Source organism: Trichechus manatus, unplaced genomic scaffold, assembly GCF_000243295.1.
Source record: "Trichechus manatus latirostris isolate Lorelei unplaced genomic scaffold, TriManLat1.0 scaffold00155, whole genome shotgun sequence".
In the NCBI taxonomy this organism is placed as follows: Eukaryota; Metazoa; Chordata; class Mammalia; order Sirenia; family Trichechidae; genus Trichechus; species Trichechus manatus.
The window spans coordinates 2,108,062-2,129,020 of NW_004444091.1; the positions used below are offsets into that span (position 1 = coordinate 2,108,062).

The 20,959-nt window shown below is 38.0% G+C and overlaps 1 protein-coding gene across 5 annotated transcripts in view; it reads left to right on the top strand.

Annotated features, from left to right (window-relative positions):
• Positions 1-20,959, top strand: part of SHLD2 (shieldin complex subunit 2) — a 169,749-nt gene that overhangs the window by 130,311 nt on the left and 18,479 nt on the right. For 4 of the 5 annotated variants that reach the window (XM_023740430.1, XM_023740431.1, XM_012558298.2 and 1 more), the window contains one exon: positions 6,442-6,676. In XM_023740430.1, the coding sequence (XP_023596198.1) occupies positions 6,442-6,676 (235 nt within the window). Of the gene's footprint in view, positions 1-6,441; positions 6,677-7,725; positions 9,451-20,959 lie in introns of those variants that run through there. The other variant, XM_023740432.1, reaches the window with a different exon arrangement.

Genomic DNA, 20,959 nt, shown 5'->3' on the forward strand with positions numbered 1-20,959 from the left:
CATGAGAAACTATTTGTTCTGGAAGCTTTCACCTGAAGTACAAGAAAAACAAAAAAAGAAATGCATTCAACCAAAAACAAAAGTGGGTGGAGGTTTATAGATGCTGATACTAATTAGACATAACCAGTTACCTCATGGGATTAGTTCTCTTGGTTTGGGGGCTTAGGGCCATTGTCTCATGGGACAGTCCAGTCAATTGGCATAATATAGTTCTTAAAATTTATGTTTTACCTCCCAGTATAGTGAGTAGTGTCTGCAGTCTTAAAAGCTTACAAGTGGCCATCTAAGATACAACTATCGGTCTTTATATTTGTCTGGAACAAAAGAGAAAGAAGGAAATCCAAGAATCAGAGAAGAAACTGGAGTGTAGGATTAATTGTCTACATGAACTACTGCCTCTTCCACCTTGAGACCAGAAGAACTAGATGGTGCCTAACTACCACTGCTGAGCATTCTGATCAGGAACGTAATAGGGAAATCCTGAGAAGAAGGGAGAAAACTGTGGAACAAAACTTCAAATCCTTAAAGAATCCAGACTTAATGGAACTGTTGGAGTCCGGAAGAGTCCCCAAGACTACCGCCCTGACTTACTTTTCAAACCTTTAATTGAAGCTATCCTCTGAAGTCACCTTTAACCTAAGTAACAGTTTAGCCCAAAGAATAAAGATTATCACCCATGAATACTGCATTGCTTTTAAAAAAAAAAAATCCGTATAAGCCTAAAGGGTCAACAGCTATTTTAAAGCATAGATGAGAAGGTTGTGGGGCAGGAAGTTTAAGTAAATGAAGTGAAACAACAAAACAGAAATAATAAGAATATTGACACAATATGAAGAATTTAACCAATATCACTGATAATTTTGTCTGTAAACTATGGAGTGGGATGTTTTGCTGTGTATATTTACACCAAAAATAAAATTTAACAAAAAAAAAATTGGAAAAACTACACATAAACACTAAAACCTAATGCTAAGCCTAAATAAAACCCTTAACCCTAACCTAAACCTAAAAATAACCCTAACACTAAACCTAACTGTCTTAGTTATCTAGTGCCGCTATAACAGAAAGACCACAAGTGGATGGCTTTAAGAAAGAAATTTATTTTCTCGGAGTTTAGGAGGCTAGAAGTCCGAATTTAGGGTGCTGACTCTAGGGGAAGGCTTTCTCTGTCGTCTTTGGAAGAACGTCCTTATCTCTTTGAGCTTCTGCTTTCCGGATAGTCTTCATGTGGCTTGACATCTCTCTTCCTCCATCTCTGCTTCTCTTATGCTCCTTTAATGTCTTTTATATCTCTAAAGAGATTGCGTGGAGGCACACCCTAAACTAATCCTGTCTCATTAACATAGCAAAAACAATGCATTCCCAAAAGGGATTATAACCAAAGGCATAGAGGGTAGAACAACACATATTGTTTGGAAATAGAGTTCAATCCATAATACTAACTGTTCACCTAAACCTAACCCTAGTCCTTAACCTATTCCTAACAATAAATGTAACCCTAATCCTAAAACTAACACTAAAACTAACCATAACCCTAAACTTAACCTTTAACATAGCCACATTGTAACATGAAATTGTAACCTTAAACCTAAATCCAAACCTAACCTGAAGCCTAACCCTAACTCAAACCCTAAACATAAACCCCAATCTAACTCTAAACATAACCCAATACCTGCCCCTAACCCGAACCTTAAACCCCAACACTAAACCTGAAGCATAACCCTAACCCTAAGTGTAGCTCTAACCCTAAACCAAATGTAATCCTAACCCTAAAACTAAACATAACCCAACATTAACATTAACCCTAAACCTAACACTAAAAACAATGCATTAATTTCATCTAACTGGTTGACATAGCAACAGCAATGACAAAAATTTGTTGGCATAAAGTTATAACATTCCCTTACTGTCCTCTTTAATATCTGTAGAATCTGTAGTGATCACCTTTCTGATACACTAATTTGTGTTTCCACTGTTTTTTTTCATGATTAGTTTGGCTAGAGGTTTCTTAATTTTATTGATCGTCTCAAAGAACCACCTTTTAGTTTCATTGATTTTTCTCTCTTGTTTTTCTGTTTTCTGTTTCACTGATTTCTGGTCTGATCTTTATGGTCTGATCTTTATTATTCCCATTCTTCTGCTTAACTAGGTTTTACTTACTCTTCATTTTCTCATTTTTTAAGGTAGAAATTGAAAATTGAGGTCATTGATATGAGACCATTTTTCTTTTCCTACATGGGCGTTTTGTGCCATAAATTTCCCTTTAAGTACAGCTCCTGAGTTCTGTACCCACCGCTCTGTGGATTATGAGGTTTTCTACTCTAGCTAGTGGGGAAAGACATTATTCCAAGCCCTGTGTGATTTCCAGGGATTGCTCCCAGTTATCCGTTCAGATAGTTCTTTCCTTGGCCTCCAGTCACATTTACTGATCAGAATCTTATACTCAGCTGAATTCTGCAGGAGGACTCTACAGTTCTCCAGAGTTCTCTCTCTTTGCAGCTCTCACCAGTCCAGTACCCTGCCCTGTGAACTCTTAGTCATGTTACCCTCTCCAGACTCCCAGCTCTTTCTCCCCTCAACTCAGGGAAGTCATCAGGCTCTGTCTGAGTTCCCCCTCGTTGTGCCACAGCCAAGAAACTCCAGTCTGTGAGCTGAGGCAATGACAGGGCTCACATTTTTTGTTTCTCATTTCTTAGGGGTTACTCTCCTTTGTTGCTTAATGGCCAATGTCTTGAGAATTGTTGTATGATACATTTGGGTTTTTTAGTTGTTTCAGGTAGGAGAGCAAATCCAGTTCCTGTTACCCTACTTTGGCCAGTGCCAGATTAAAACTTTATTATTGTTGTTGTGTGCCATCGAGTCCATTCCAACTCATAGCGACCCTATAGGACAGAGTAGAACTGCCCCATAGGGTTTCCAAGGCTGTAATCTTTATGGAAGTAGACTGCCACATCTTTCTCCCTGGGAGCGACTGGTGGGTTCGAACTGCCAAGTTAGCAGCTGAGCACTTAACCACTGTGCCACGAGGGCTCCTTAAAACTATATCAACACCCTCAAAAAACCCAACTTTTAACTGAGTAACCAAACTCATTGGCACTGAGTCAATTCCAACTCATAGCGACCCTATAGGACAGAGTAGAACTGCCCCATAGGATCTCCTAAGCTGTAATCTTCACTAAAGCAAATTGCCACATCTTTCTCCTTCAGAGTGACTGGTGAGCTCAAACCATTGACTGCCGACCTTTCAGTTAGCAGCCAAGCACTTACCCCCTGTGCCACCAGGGCTCTTTTTTAATTGAGTATAGAGATTTTATTCTCAGAGAAGAACTCCCTATACCCAGGCCTACATTGAAACCTTTGTTAATATTAAGTTAATTTAAGTTAATAATATTTCTGGTAGGCAAAGACAGATGATAGAAAATCGACAAACTTTTATACTAGAAGTATAAGATGGAACTAAGTTGTATGTGGCCACAGAAGTCTCTAGGTTTGTACTAGCTGGTGAAATCTTGAGTAATGTAGCATCATAGAAGTTCCTAAACCAGTTTCGTATTTATGTGCTTCCCCTCCTCCCAAAAAACACCCCATGTGCTTACAGAGCTGGTCTCCACAAGAAGAAATGCCATAAGGCAGTGGAGGGGCTATGGTACTGCATCTAGACTGTTAATTTGGTGTCATGGAGAAGCCAACTCCGTTATCTGTTGCGTATACAAAACAGTTACCTGCTGGGATTGGAGATGCAGAATTAGATTTAAAAATAAATAAAACAACAAAATAGGAGGGCACACCTCTGACGATTAGTATTACCAAGGGTATAGCCCCAGGGACTTCGGGGATGAGACTAAGAATTAGGGGTGTTCTTGGAAATCCTGGAGATGTACTCCTCATTGGGAAACCACACCAAAACTTTGTGCTGTTACAGTCCATCCCAGGTCAGCTCTGTTCAGAGGCCCTTTTAGCCTTTTTTATTCTCTTTATGTTCAGCTATGAGGGCTGAATTCATAGTTTCTAGCATTGTTTGTGTGTGTTTAAGGCAAAATTCGAGAGAGCACATGGAAGTACAAGTATTTTTTCCTTACTTATTTTATAGTTAATTAAATACAAGGAGGGAGAAAGGGAGATCAGCATGGGAGGATTTCCTCAGGAGATCTGCTCTCTCAACAAAAGTAAACCCGAGGGGTTTAGGCTGTGTCTGACTCCTTGTAAGAGAATGAGGATGCTCACTCAGTGTCTCAGCCTACCATCGGCAGAATATCAGTACCCAGCATGCTGGAAGCCCGGGAAAGTGGAGTCCCCATTCAGAATGACCTTTTTACTTCTTTTAAAGAGGTGTATAAATTTACAAAATGATAGGAGTGATATTAACATTCTTCTAACATTATTGAATCCTTTCATTCAATTTTTTTTTTTAATGATTTTACACGTCTCAGAAGAGGTGTGGTGTAGAGTCTCCTATAGTTTATCAGATGTGCTGACTCTGGAGGAAACAGAAAAGACAGTAAGAGACTAGAATGATGAGTTCTTGATTAGGAGTGTATTACCTCCTAAAAGGATGATGAAGAACAAATTTGTCCACTGACTTAAGAAGGCTTTGAAGTGAATATGGAGAGGAAGGGAAAAGAATGCTCAGATAAACTCATGGACCTCACTAGTACGAAGTATGATAAAGAATTTAGGAAAGAATGTCTGGCAGGTAGTAGATACTCAGTATTGATTGAGTGAGTAAATGAATGAGTGAGTGAGTAGTGAATGAACATGCCTGAGGGTCCTGGAGAATCACTTAGTAAATGCAGATTCTGGTGCTCATGTAGCTGTATATCCAACACCCTGTTAAGAATAATCAAACCTCAATGAAATTGAAATACAAGGTTTATTCTGAGCAGTTATTCTAGATGCACATAGGGAGACCATTCTGATTAAGGAAAAAAAAAAAAAAAAGCAAATGGCTTGAAGTAGCCTAGGTACGGTGAGGTTTATAAAGAGAAGAGGAGGGAGAAGAATAGAAGATTAACCATTGGCTAATCTTAACGTGATTGATTCAACCCTGCCCTGCCCCTTTTACTGAAATCAGCTGATATCAGATTGCTAGGTGGTCTCTGGCCTGGCAGCTAAAAATTTGTCCCTCCAACCCATCTGCAGCCATGGAGGCTTTTGAAATTTAAATTAAGTAAGCCTAGAGTCTTTTTTATTAACTCAGTAGGTAATGGTTTTGCTATCGACTGCTCTTCCAACAGGAAAGAAAATTCTTTTTTCACTTTGCGTGGAAAAAAGCAGGCCAGTGATGCTACAGGCAGAATTAAATTTGGGTCAGGAGGTTTTAGGTCCCTGGATAAGAAAATCCTCTTGAAATAAAGTAAACTATCTATTTTTAATAATAAAATTTATTCTACAACCCATAGTATGGATGCTGATGATGGGCAGGAAATTGAAAAAAGAAAGTTTAATCAAAAAGCGAATTAGCTAGTGGTATATTTTTTCCGGATTAAGTATAGTAGAATAACTCACCTCTGTCCTAAGGTAAAATCACCACAAAGTTATAGGACAGCAAGAAGAAAGACTTTATTCAGCATGTGTTCCAAGAGGCAGCAGTGGGGAATGGACAAACATGCTGCCAGAGCCATGTCTGAGCAATGTTAGAATCATCAGCTTATACTGACATTACAAATGAGTAAAATCATCAAAAGGTTCACCTTTTCACAGATTGGCTAAAAGCTAGCTATCAAATCACCGTGATTCTGCAGTTTGAATTGTCTTAATAATCACTGGTACAAGTTTCAGTAACAAATCATTGGTCTAACAAGTCCTAGCTATTTTCTAAATGCTGATAGAAAAAGATAAAAGTGGAAAATATGTGGGTCTTTTGTGCTCTTTCTAAATACTTGTTTGTGTGAAAGCTTTCCTAAAAGATGTTTTCCAAGATTGTCCTAGCTGGTTTTTTATACCTCAGGGCCCAGTTGATATGTCCTTGTGACCCCAGCTCCAGCAGGGTCACATTCTTTATATTCAAGGACAGGGAATAATGGTTCTGATTTTAACTCCTAAGTCACCTCCTATTTGGATTTTGATGGTGGTCAATTAAAAGACAGAAGATAGGGGTGGGAGAGAGGGCATGTTAGCTAAAGAGGGATTAAACTTATTTTGTGTGATTCCCGAGAGTAGGAAGAAAGAAAACATCCATCTGTTCAGCCAAAATAGCCAAATAAATCTTCACTCTCAGTTGCAAGCAGATAACCTCTTGCATTCTAGAGTAAACACTGAAGCCATAAGTATGGGTGAGATTGTCTAGGAAAAGAGTGGAGAAAAGACCAAGAACAAGGCCTTGGGTGTATACTTTACTATAAAGTGATTGTAAATTAACTATGTAGTTAACTATGTTTGTAAATTAATATGACAGTTTTCATTCTAAAATGTATAATATTTATTTTTGTTTGCCTTTCATAGGAGTGGTTCTAATCAAAGCCCAGATTTTAGAGCTGGTGTTTCCTATTACAGCAGTCCAGAAGAAGCAGATAACCCTAAATGTTCATAGTTCTCTGAAGAGTATTTTCTCTTCTCTTCCCAACATTATATATACTGGCTGTGCAAAATGTGGATTGGAACTGGAAACTGATGAAAACAAGATCTACAAACAGTGTTTCAGCTGCTTGCCATTTGCTGTGAAGAAAATGTACTATAGGTAAGACAAGCAAGCCAATTGGATGGAAAATATTTATCGTCATAGGATTGCAAATGACCAAAAAAATCACATGTTCCAACTCTTAATTTCTTACCAGAACTAACTGGAGCTAATCCAAAAAACAAACCAAACTTACTGCCATCGAGTCGATGCCAGCTCATATAGGACAGAGTAGAACTGCCCCATAGGGTTTCTAAGGCTGTAAATCTTTACGGAAGCAGACTGCCATCTCTTACTCTCTTGGAGCAGCTGGTGGATTCGAAGCCCGGATGTTTTGGTTGGTTAGCAGCTGAGTGCTTTAACCACTGCACCACTAGGGCTTTTATGGAACTAATCCAAGAGAGTAAATTTTTTCTTTTCAGTGACAAATAGCAAAAATTGCTCAGTGATCATAATAGTAATTTTTTTAAAGCAGCAATTGGGAGATTTTATTGTTTGCAGGCAGCTGTAGTATAGAAAAATAATGTGTACATTTTTAACGAAGATCTAAATGGTTCATAAGAAACTCGTTTCCCCACCTTAATATATAATTAGAATCTAAAGGTTAAAATTGTTATATGATCTCACCTTTGAGTTGTGGAAGCTAGTAAGATGTTAAACGTCTCTGTGCCTCAGTTTTCCTGTCTTCACATTAGAAATTAAGGATACCAAATGTTCTTTGATAAAATTGCTAGCCAACTCAATGAAAAACACATTGCTTTTCAAATAATAAATGTTCAAAGTATAGGATAATCATTTTCTTTTTACCTTACAAATCAAATGCCTTTAGAAAATAGCACTCAGTGTTCACTGTTCTTTTCTGTTATTTCTAAATACTGCAGTATCTAAAAACTAAATACAAATATATTTATATTATCATTGCATACTTAAATAAAGTTTACGGAAGCTTATTCCACAAGCCTCATTTCCTTTCACAGATATTTTATGTTGTTTATAAATAAGTAAATTAATTTTATTATTATTTTAAAAGTTGCTTTTATGGAAAAGAAGATGGAATTAAGTTGCATGGCATATAACAAATATAATTAATGAAAATTTTTTATCAACAGTTAAGACTCCTTACAGAGTATATTGAGTAAAACCTGCAAAAGGCGGAAACCTGTCAGAGAAGGAAAACTCAGATATTTCCCACTAATGGAGAATGATAGAAAGCTGGTTAGACTGCATTCTGTCAAAGGCAGAAAACTTGCCAGACCTGGAAAAACAAGGAAGTCCCATCGAGTTCCAGCTGTCACAGCTTTCACTCTTTATTTTTAGATGACATATTTTATCATTCCGAATGTTCTTGTTCAGTATCATGATTTATGGGACAGAAATGTTGCCCAGTGAATACCCCTTCTGGAGAGGAGAGCCTTTGTATCTTCAATGTAAGGAATGAGTGTTCAAGAGAAGGACTTCAGAGATCAATATCACCTCATTATGGTGTAACCTAGTATGAGGAATATAAGGTATAGTCCTAAGCTATACCACATTAAAGATGTAGTGCTAGTTTGTTGTCTTGCTAGCATGTTGAATTGATATGCTAAGAGCTGGTTTTGTTTGGTTGCTTTAAGTTTAATGTCCAGATTATTTGGCTTCCTTAAAAAGAAAATTTTAAGACTTAAATAACAGAGTCCTTTCAAGTTATCGAGTATGTGAATCAAAAATCATCTACATAAATTAGTCAGCAAACTGAATAAGAGAAAGTTCTGATTGGTTATTTTTCCAAGACTCAATCAATCAAATATTTATTAGGTACCCACAAATCTTCACCTGCTATTTAATGCAGTGGAGGGTATATTGATATATAATTAATCCAGATGAACCATGTAGGTAACATAATTCTAAAGCTATTATAGAACCTGAGCACCATCTTTAACAGTGTTTTAACAGGGTATATATATTCTGTGGAATTACATTTTTTGAAAGTCAAGAAAGACATTGTTTTTTCTGTACTAGGAGCATAGAAACCAACAGGTCAAACTCCTATAAAGGCAGCACTAAGGGAAGCTTGGAGCTCTCACAAGGTTGTAGTCAAGGTATACTCTGGGGTTGTAGTCATCTGGTTGGAGGGTCCATTTCCAGGGTGGCCCAGTCACATGGCTGACAAGTGGTGCTGTTTGTCAGCAGGAGACCTGAGTCGGCAGGTCTGTCAGTCTTTCTGAAACGAAAATGGGAAGTCAGTAACTCCCAGTCTAGAATCACTTGGGCCTACTCCAAGCCACTGTTACTTGCTGCTGAAACTATTGCAGTAGTAGTCTCTTAGTTGGTCTCCTTCTACCTTTGCCTTCTCTAGTCCGTTCTCTACACAGCTAACAGAATGGTCACTCCTGGCATAAAAACAATTCAATAGTTTCCAGTTACACCTGCTGTCTCTGCAGTCTCATCTGCTGCTTTCTCATCTGCTGCTCACTGTGCCCCAGCTGTACTGGCCTTTGTTCTGTTCTTCAAGACTCCTTTTTTTTTTTTTTTTTCCTCCTCCTCAAGGCTTTGTCACATGCTCTTCCACTGCCTGACTACACAAGTCTGGCTTCTTCATGTCTTAGTTTAAATACCACTCATCCCTTCCCTAATCACCTCCTTTATTTTCTTTCATTATACCCTGTTTGTTTCCTCTGTGTGTACTTACTGCAATTTGTAGTTATTCAGTTGCTTATTGTCTTTTCTTAAGTAAATCTTTCTTGAGATAGAATTAATATACCATAAAATTCAGCCATTTAAAATGTACAATTCAGTGGTTTTAGTATATTCAGAATTGTGCAGCCATCATCACAATCTAATTTTAGAACATTTTCATCCCCCTCAAAAGAAACCTGTACCCATTAGCAATCATTCCCCATTCCCCATCCCCACCCCCAGCTCTGCAGCCGCTGGCAACCACTAATCTACTTACTGCCTCTATAGACTTGCCTGTTCTGGACATTTCATCTAAATGGAATCATGTAGTATGTGGCTGTTTGCATCTGGTTTTTTTCACTTAGCATAATGTTTTTAGGGTTCATCTGTGTTGTAGCATGTATCAGTACTTCATTTCTTCTTACTGCTCAATAGTATTCCATCGTATGGGTATATCACATTTTATTTATTCATCAATTGATGGACATTTGGGTTGTTTCCATTTTTTAGCTATTTTAAATAATGCTGCTGTGAACATGTACGTGTTTTCATTTTTCTTGGATGTGTATCTAGGAGAGGAATTGCTAGTCATATGTAACTCTATGTGTAACCTTTTAAGGTACTGCCAGACATTTTCCAAAGTGGCTGCACTACTTTAGATTTTCACCAGAAGTATATGAGGGCTCTTAATTTCTCCATATCCTCACTAACGCTTGTTATTATCTGACTTTTCTATTATAGCCATCCTAGTAGGTGTGAAGTAGTATCTCATTGTGGTATTGATTTACATTTCCCTTTGCCCATTTTTTAATTTGGTTATTATTATTTTTCATTTGTAAGAATTTTTTTGTTTTTGTATATTCTGGATACAAATGGAGCCCTGGTGGTGCAGTAGTTAAGAGCTCAGCTGCTAACCAAAAGGTTGACAGTTCAAATACACTAGCTGCTCCTTGGAAACCCTATGGGGCAGGTATGCTCTGTCCTGTATGGTTGCTATGAGTCGGAATCAACTCAAGGGCAACAGGTTTGGTTTTTTGTTTGGATACGAATGTTTTCTCCCCTTCTGTGGGTTGTCTTTTCACCCTCTTTATAGTATCATTTGCAGCACAAACATTTTTAATTTTGATGTAGTTTAGTTCATCTATTTTTCCTTTTGTCTCTTGTGGTTTTGGTGTCATATCTAAGAAACCATTGCCTAAGCCAAGATCATGGAGATTTGCTCCTATATTTTCTTCTAAGTTTTAGCTCTTACATTTAGGTCCATGATCTGTTTTGAGTTACTTTTTGTATGTGGTCTGAGGTATAGGTCTAGTGTCATTTTTTGCTTGTGGAGATCCAGTTGTCCCAGCACCATTTGTTGAAAGGACTCTTTTTCTTCCGTTAAATTGTGTTGGCGTCTTTGTTGAAAAGCTTATTATCTTTCTATCACACTAAACTCTTAATTTCATTGAGAGAAGGAACCAGATCTTACTTGTTCACAAGTGCATATCCTGTGCTTAGCACAGTGTGTGGTAAATAATACTTGTTGAAAGAAGGAGAACAATAGCCTTGAGAAACAGCATACAGTGAAAAGAGAAAAGGACCTAGAATCATCAGGTTAGTAAGAGGGGGATGTAGGTGTTTAGGGGGAAAATCAGTAGTCATGTTTTAGCCCTGTTACACTAAATTTCCCTGCATCTTTTTCTGAATTTTGTTCTCAAACGATTTACTTTTTAAAAAGTTAATGTAGGTAATACATATCCATGGTAAAAATGCAAACAGTAAAGGAAGGTATAAAATAAAAAGTAAAAGTCTTCTTTCTCATCCACTCCATCTTTAATGCTGTTTCTGTGATTGGTAGACATTTTTTGTATAGCCTTCCAGTAATTTTATTAGGCTCAAACTAGCAGGTGTATATCCCTTTCTTTAAAAAGTACATAGATAGAACTCTTAACAAGTCAGCAACGAATACAAACAACCCAATTAAAAAATGGCTAAAGGACTTGAATAGATATTTTGCCAAAGAAGATATATACATGGCCAATAAGCATGTGAAAAGATGCTCATAATTAGTAATTAGAGAGATGCAAATCAAAGGCACAATGAGATACACTTTACTCACACTGGAATGGCTTAATAGGAGTCCTGGTAGCACAGTGGTTAAGTGCTCAGCTGCTAACTGAAAGGTCAGCAGCTTAACCCACTAGCCACTCCACAAGAGAAAGATGTGGCAGTCTGCTTCAGTAAAGATTATAGCCTTGGAAACCTATGAGGGCAGTTCTACTCTGTCCCATAGGGTTGCTGTGAGTCGGAATTTACTCAACGGCACACAACAACAGGATGGCTGTTATAAAAATAATGGAAAATAACAAGCATTGGCAAGGATGTGAAGAAAGTGGAACCATCATTCACTGCTGGTAGGAGTGTAAAATGGTGCAGCTGCTGTTGAAAACAGTTTGACAATTCCTTAAAAACTTAAAAATAGTATAACCATATGAGCTGGCAATTCCAATCCTAGGTATATACTCAAAAGTCTTGAAAGAAGGGACTCAAACAGATACTTGTACACCAGTGTTCATTGCAGCATTATTCACAATAGCCAAAAGGTAGAAACAACTCAAATGTCCATCAGTTGATGACCAGATAATACAATGTAGTATATACATACAATGAAATATTATTCAGTCTTAAAGAGAAATGAAGTTCTGATACATGCTGTGACATGGATGAACCTTGAAAAATTTATGCTAAGTAAAATAAGCCAGATACAAAAGGATGAGTATTGTATGACCCCAATTATATGAAATATCTAGAACAGGCAAATGCATAGAGACAAAAGTGGATTAGTGGTTAGCGGGGCTAGGGGGAGGGAGGAATGGGGAGTTACTGCTTAATGGGTATTGAGTTTCTGTTTGGGGTGTTGAAGAAGTTTTGAAAATAGATAGCAGTGATGGTTGCATAACACTGCGAGTGTAATTAATGTCACTGAATTATACACTAAAAAATGATTTAAATAGTGAATTTTATGTTACATATATTTTACCACAATAAAACTTTTAAAATAAGTACATAGAATATTATTCATAATATTTTGCTCATATTGTTTGTTTCTTAGAATATATCTTTGGGTTCTGTAAGTCCTTTCCCTAATATAACTTATAAATTTACCTCATTTTTTTAACAGCTACTTTGTATTCCATTGTATGATGTACCAAAATTTATCTAGTCCTCTAGTATTGATATGCAAAATGATTTATTTCTAATACAAAAGAACCCAGTGGGAAAAAATAGCTTGAAATTGTGATTGTGAAATTGTGATTATCACCTTTATTTCTATTTTTTATATAAATAATAATTTACATAACAATATAAAATAATATCTCCAAGTGTTGGAGAGTAGAAATGAGTCCAGAAACAAGGGAAAGGAAGAATGAGGTCAGCACAGAAGCTGGAAGATTCTAGCCACTGGCATCTGGAGGACTCATCTCTTTCTGGTCATTCTGAAATGGGGATACACAACACCCTGAACAAAGAACATAACAGGAGCTAAACTGAGGAAGGTGGCACAGATTAGCTGTGGGGGTTCATGGGCCATGCACTTGGGAGGGAGCGCAGGGAGGCCAAGGCACTGTGAGAGCTATTGAGTCTCACTGAGACCCAAGGCCAGTGGTCTCTAGGACCCAGATAACTGAAGAGCTGCAGGGCCCATCCTTCAGCCAGGGCAAGAAAAATGCATCAAACAGGGAACATGGACGGAAACAACTGACTCCTTGCCTGCAGCTGGACACTGTGGAAGAGCTTGTACAGGGTCGCCCACGAGGGAAGGACCTAAAGTGCTCCCCACCCTCATCTTGGGAAAGCCAAGCCCCACCACTTCCATCTGCATCTGTGGCCAGCAGAAAAGTCCCACACATATGCAAGTAGCTGCAGAGGGAAAGCCCTGTCCCAATTCTACATAGGGAAGGGAAGGAACCCAGCCCCAGGAGTGTAGTCTAGGCTACAGCCAAACCCCCAGAAGACAGAGGAACACTAACAGCAGCAAAGTCAGCCACCTCAGAGAGAACCAGTCAGAATGAGTACTCTGAGACTTAAAACTACTCAAAATGCCTGAAAGCTGTGGCAAGAGACTAAAAACCAAGAATAACAAAAACAAAGCCTCAGACGGAACTCCTGATTCAGTGCTGCAAAAAATGTAAGGACAAGAGTTCTTGCTAGTGGAATTTAAGAGAAGATAGTAGAGGTAAATCTGAGAAATACGATTCACTTGAAAATCAGAAAACTTAGAATTTCAGAATATCAAAAAAGATATCAAAACATCCCACATTCAACAAAAATATCAAAACACACAAAATCACAAGATAAGGACCAAACAAAAGAAATACATGAAGAGGAAATTTCTCCTATGGAGACAAGGATAATGGAAAAAATAGAAAACATCCAGACAGTAGTGTTAAATACATTTAAAGAAGGCAAACTAACAGAGATCAGGAAGCAACTTGAAGAACAAAATGAGAAAATAAGAAAATTGAAAACATTAAAAAAAGAATTACTGGAACTGAAGAATAAAATAACTGAATTAGAAAGTACAATAAAAACATTCTAGAGTCAGACAGAAGATAGAATAAGTGAAGTAGAAGACAGAGTAACTGAATGTATTAAGTCTCTGGAAAAGAACAAAGAGAAGCAAACAAATCCAAAGGGAAATGTGGGATTCAATTAAGAAGTCCAACATGAGAATTATTGACATGCCAGAGTACCATGGTAATGATGAAGGTAGATGTCTTAGTCATCTAGTGCTGCTCCAATAGAAATACCAAAGTGGATGGTTGTAACAAGGAGAAGTTTATTCTCTCACAGTCCAGTAGGCTACAAGTCCAAACTCAGGGCATCACCTCCAGAAGAAGGCTCTCTCTTTCTGTCGGCTCTGGAGGAAGGTCCTTGTGATGCATCAGTCTTTCCTTGGTCTGGGAGCATCTCAGCACAGGAACCTCAGGTCCAAAGGATGCACTCTGCTTCTGGCACTGCTTTCTTGGTGGTATGAGGTTCCCATGTGTCTCTGCTTTGGTTCTCTCTTTTATATCTCAAAAGAGATTGCATTAAGACACTGATCTTGTCAACCTCATCAATATAACCTCATCACAGTGATAGAATTTACAGCACATGAGGAGAGCACATATAATCTCATCCTAGTGGTAGAGTTTACAACACATAAGGACATCACATCTGATAACACAATCACACAATACGAGGAATTATGACATAGCCAAGTTGCTACACACATTTTTCGGGGGACACAATTCAATCCTTGACAGTACAGAAATAATTTTCCAAGAGATAATCATAGAAAATTTCCCAGACCTGAACAGGGAACCAAGCCTGCAAATACAGGAATCTACAAGAACTCTAATTAGAAGCGATACAAAGAGGTCCACTCCACATCACCTTCTAAAAAACTTCTGAAGCTAAAGGCAAGGAGAGAATTCTGAAATCAGCAAGAGAAAAGCACAGTATAACATATGAAGGGGTATCCCCACAAACTCTAGAGGCTAGAATACAACAGAGCAATATATGTAAAAATACTGATCAAAAACAATTGCCAACAAAGAATTCTTTACCCAGAAAAGTTTCATTCAAAAATGAGGGGGGAAATCAAGACATTCTCAAATAAACAGGAGCTCTGGGAATATGCCACTACCAGACCAGCTCTGCAAGTATTACTTAAGATAGTTCTCCAAATGGAAGATAACATTAAATACTGGAATCTACACATGGAAAATAAAAACAAGAGATATCTCCAAAAAACAACAGCATGGGAAAATATAAGGACCAAGTATACGATGTTTTCAGGTAATAAGCTCAATAGTTTAGTCCCACAAGGAATACAGCATCAAGTGCACAGGAAATAAGTACAAATTAAACCTGTCAGATACAGTATGTACAATGATGTCAATAGAGACTCACCAACAAAAATGGGGGAGAGAGGAGCAAAACAGGAATAGATTTAGTATGTTAATGTTGTATGTTACTTGTCTGTATGTTAAATGTTGTCACATTTGCAAATTGTGAAATATAATATGTGTGGTAACCACTAAGAAATCAGCTAGAAAAAATACACGGAAGAAAAGGAGGAACAAATAAAAAAAGACTTATCACAAGAAAGCAGCCAAAAACAAAAGATAACAACAACAAAAAAAAATAAAAAGCCAAAGAAGATATAAGACGTTCAGAAAATAAATAACAAAATGAATTAAATAGACACTTTCTTTTCAGTAATAACCTTAAACGTAAATGGTCTAAACAGCCCATGCAAAAGGCATAGTGACAGAATGGATGAAAAAAAAAAAAAAAACACCCATCTTTTGCTGCCTACAGGAAACACAACTTAGAAATGAGGACAAAAACAGACTGAAAATAAAAAGATAGAAAAAATATTCCATGCAACCAGTAACCAAAAAGCAGCAGGGGTGGCCATGCTGATATCAGATAAAATAGACTTAAAATCAGGAGATGGGACCAAGATGGTAGAGTAGTCATATGCTTCCTGTGGTCCCTTTTACAACAGAGACCCCCAAAAACAAGCAAATCGATTATATGTGACAATCTAGGAGCCCTGAACATCAAAGGCAAAGTTGAGGAATCAGACTGAGTGGCAGGAGGGGGGAGAGACAGTTCAGAAGCAGCAAGGAGTTGCCAGACCTGAACCGGCGGGAGCCCACCCCTTCAGGCCAGATTGGCTGGCGTGCATGATGAGGCAAGCAGTGTCACTCGGGACTCATTTTTCACATTGTGAGAGACCCAGAAGTGGAGAGTCTGCTTACGCTTCCAGAACCAGTGAAAAGTAACGCTCAATCGGCAAAAGATAAGTACATGCGTCTGACCAACAGCACAGATCAAAAAACACTGCCTTTGGGAAAAAACCTCTGTCCCGTTTACCTGCCCCCTCTCTGCTCTGCACCTGGTCCTGGGCCAGCTTCAGTGATTGCCAAGTCTCATGGGCCAGAAGTAGGACCCATCACGCACCCTGAGCCATTCTCCTGGCCTTGGAGAGGAAACAAATTAACAGGAAAAAGTAATCTGCCAGCTCCCCTAAGCCAGGAACTCAGGGTAACCACACCTCCTTTCCCTAAGTACAGGCATAAAGGGTCCATGGAATTCGAATCCCTTTCACCCCTGCATAGACCTCTGTGGGCCCATTTCAACAGTGTAGGCCCTCATTACCACAGTACAACAGGGTATATACCTGAAGCCTAACTTCAACTGTATCAGCCATATGGTGAAGTGGCAGGTTCATGATATTTGCCACTGCTTTGCCCATTAAGCAGGGTCTTCACCTACCCACATAAGGGGCTTGAGGACTGGTGGCTCCACCCATGCCACCTACCCACCTGCAATAGGCATCCAAGAGTAAATAAGTGGAGCCTCCCAGTCCTTACAGCCAATGGCATTGGATGCCCATACTCAAGCTGCAAAACCCACCTACCTACGTGCTCTAGGAAGCGGACATGCTTTCCTCCCAGACACTCGGGCAGCTGTCAGCCCCCTACCTTGCACAGCACGTGACCCCCGACTGCAGCCATATACCTGTGCCTACACCAATCACCCCTACCTGTCTAGGACTGTAGGTGAGAGCCTGCATCACACACTTGGTGACTGACTACCTGAACACCTGAGCTGAATTCATACAAGGAAAGTAAACAGACTCCTGGGCTCACATACCTAGTAACAGATCTAACCACCTGGTAACAGGATGTTAGAGCTTCAAGGGCGCCAATAATCAAACTAGCTCACATGAACAGCCTATTTGGGCATATCAAAACAAGAAGCTAGGACACAGTAAGCAAACATAAATAACTTATCGATGGCTTGGAGACACAGTATCAAATCACATAAAGAGGCAGGCCATGATGGCTTCAGCAAGCTCCCAAAACCAAGAAGAAATTTTCCGGAGGAAGAGAATTTCATGGAATTATCAGAGGTAGAATACAAAAGATTAATATACACAACTCTTCAAGAGATCAGGAAGTAGATCAGGCAAAACGCAGAACAAGCAAAGGAACATATACACAAACCAATAGAGGAACTTAAGAAGATTAGAGAAGAGCATAATGACAAATTTAACAGGCTGCAAGAATCCTTAGAGACAGCAAACAGAAATCCAGAAGATTAACGATAAAATTTCAGAATTAGACAAGTCAATAGAAAGTCATAGGAGCAGAATTGAGGCAATGGAAGTCAGAATTAGTGAGTTTGAAGATAAAGCACTTGATGCCAACTTATTTGAGGAAAAATCAGACAAAAGAATTTTTAAAAAATGAAAAAACCTTAAGAATTATGTGGGACTCTATCAAGAGAAATAACCTATGAGTGATTGGAGTACCAGAACAGGGGGAGATAACAGAAAATACATAGAGAATTGTTGAAGATTTGTTGGCAGAAAACTTCCCCTGATATTGTGAAAGATGAGAAGATAACTATCCAAGATGCTTATCAAACCCCACATAAGGTACGTCCCAAAAGAAAGTCAACAAGACATAATCAAACTTGCCAAAACCAAAGAGAATTTTAAGAGCAGCTAGGGATAAATTAAAAGTAGTCTACAAAGGAGAGTCAATAAGAATAAGCTCCGACTACTCAACAGAAACCATGCAAGCAAGAAGCCATTGGGATGACATATAGAAAGTCTGAAGGAAAAAAATTGCCAGCCAAGAATTATATATCCAGCAAAACTGTCTCTCACATATGATGGTAAAATTAGAGCATTTCCAGATAAACAGTAGTTAGGGAATTTGCAAAAATCAAACCAGAATTACAAGAAATACTAAAGGGAGTCTTCCAGTTAGAAAGTCAATAACATCAGATAACAACCCATGACTAGAAACAGGACAGAGCAACCAGATGTTAACCCAGATAAGGAAGGCACAAAAATAAATCAAAGCTAAAACACTGAAAATAGGGAAACAGAGATATCAATATGTAAAATATGACAACATTAAAACAAAAAAGAGGGATTAAGCAATATGGTCATAGGTTTTTCATATAGAGAGGAAGTCAAGGCGATATAAGGAAATAAGAGAGTGGTTTAAACTTAGAAAAATAGGGGTAAATATTAAGGTAACCACAAAGGAAACTAACAATCCTACACATCAAAAGAAAAAAAGACTCAGCAAATACAAAATCAACAACAATGAAAAAGATAAAAATACGTAAGAAAAACAGCACAGAAAATTAAGTGGAACAAAGAAACTGTCAACAACACACAAAAAAGACATCAAAATGACAGCACTAAACTTATACCTATCAATACTTACACTGGATGTAAATGGGCTAAATGCACCAATAGAGAGTGGCAGAATGGATTAAAAAACACAATCCGTCTATATGCTGCCTACAGGAGACACAGCTTCGACTTAAACAAACTCAAAGGATGGAAAAAAATATATCAAGCCAACAACACTCAAAAAAGAGCAGGAGTGGCAATATTAACCTCTGACAAAATAGACTTTAAAGTAAAATCCACCATACTATACATAGGACACTATATAATGATTAAAGGGTCAATACACCAGGAGGACATAATATTTATTTACCCACCCAACAACAGGGCTCCAAAATAACCGGAAGACTCCCTTTAGTATTTCTTGTAATTCTGGTTTGATTTTTGCAAATTCCCTAAACTTCTGTTTATCTGGAGATGCCCTAATTTCGCCATGATATGCGAGACAGTTTTGCTGGATGTATAATTATTGGCTGGCAATTTTTTTCCTTCAAGACTTTCTATATGTCATCCCAATGCCTTCTTGCCTGCATGCTTTCTACTGAGTAGTCAGAGCTTATTCTTACTGACTGTCCTTTGTTGATGACTTTAATTTATAAAACAAACTCTAACAGCACTGAAAAGAGAAATAGACAGCTCCACAATAGTAATAGGAGACTTCAACACACCACTTTCGGTGAAGGACAGAACATCCAGAAAGAAGCTCAACGAAGACACAGAAGAGCTAAATGCTGCAGTCAACCAACTTGATCTCTCAGACATATACGGAACACTCCACCCAACAGCAGCCAAGTACACTTTCTTTTCCAACACACATGGAAGATTCTCCAGAATAGACCACATATTAGGTCATAAAGCAAGATTTAACAGAATCCAAAGCATGACAATATTATGAAGCGTATTTTCTGATGAAAAAGCTGTAAAATTAGAAATCAATAACAGAAAAAGCAAGAGAAAAAACTCAAACACATGGAAACTGAACAATCTTGCTCAAAAACTACTAGGTTAAAAAAGAAATTAAGGATGGAATAAAGAAATTCACGGAATCAAATGAGATTGAAAACACATCCTACCAAAACCTTTGGGATACAGCAAAAGCAGTGCTCAGAGGTAAGTCAGTTTATAGCAATAAATGCACACATCCAAAAAGAAGAAAAGGCCAAAATCAAAACATTAACTCTACCACTCAAACAAGTAGAAACTGAGCAGCAAAAGAAGCCCTCGGGTGCCAGAAGAAAGGAAATAATAAGAATGAGAGCAGAATTAAATGAAATAGAGAATAGAAAAACAATGGATAGAGTTAACAAGACCAAGAGCTGGTTCTTTGAAAAGATCAACAGACTCGATTAACCACTGGCCAAACTGACAAAAGAAAAACAGAACAGGAATCAAGTAACCTGAATACGAAATGAGATGGGTGATATCACAACAGACCCAACTGAAATTAAAAGAATCATAACAGAATACTATGAAAAAGTATACTCTAACAAATTTGAAAACCTAGAGGAAATGGAAAAATTTCTAGAAACTCACTACCTACCTAAACTAACACAGAGGTAGAACAACTAAATAAACCTATAACGAAAGAAGAGACTGAAAAGGTAATTTAAAAACTCCCAACAACAACAAAAAAAAAAGCCCTGGTTTGGACACTTTCACTGGAGAATTCTACCAAACTTTCAAAGAAAAGTTAACACCACTACTCTTAAAGGTATTTCAGAGCATAGAAAAGGATGGTATACTCCCAAACTCATTCTATGAAGCCAGCATAACCCTGACACCAAAACCAGGTAAAGACACCGCAAAAAAAAAATTACAGACCAATATCCCTCATGAACATTGATGCAAAAATCCTCAACAAAATTCTAGCCAATAGAATTCAACAACAGAGCAAAAAAATAATTCACCATGACCAAGTGGGATTCATACCAGGTATGCAGAGATGGTTCAACATTAGAAAAGCAATCAGTGTAATCCATCACATAAATAAAAGACAAGAACCACATGATCTTATCAGTTGATGCAGAAAAGGCATTTGACAAAGTCTTAACACCCTTTCATGATAAAAACTCTCAACAAAATGGGAAAAGAAGGGAAATTCCTCAACATAATTAAGGACATTTATACAAAGCCAACAGTCAACATCATCCTAAATGGAGAGACTTTGAAAGCATTCCCCTTGAGAACAGGAACCAGACAAGGATGCCCTTTATCACTACTCTTATTCCACATTGTGCTGGAGGTCCTAGCCAGAGCAATTAGGCTAGAAATAGAAATAAAGGGCATCCAAATTGATAAGGAAGAAGTCAAAATATCTCTATTTGCAGATGATATGATCTTATGCACAGAAAACCCCAAAGAATCCACAAGAAAACTACTGGAACTAATAGAAGATTTCAGCAAAGTTTCAGGATACAAGATAAACATACAAAAAT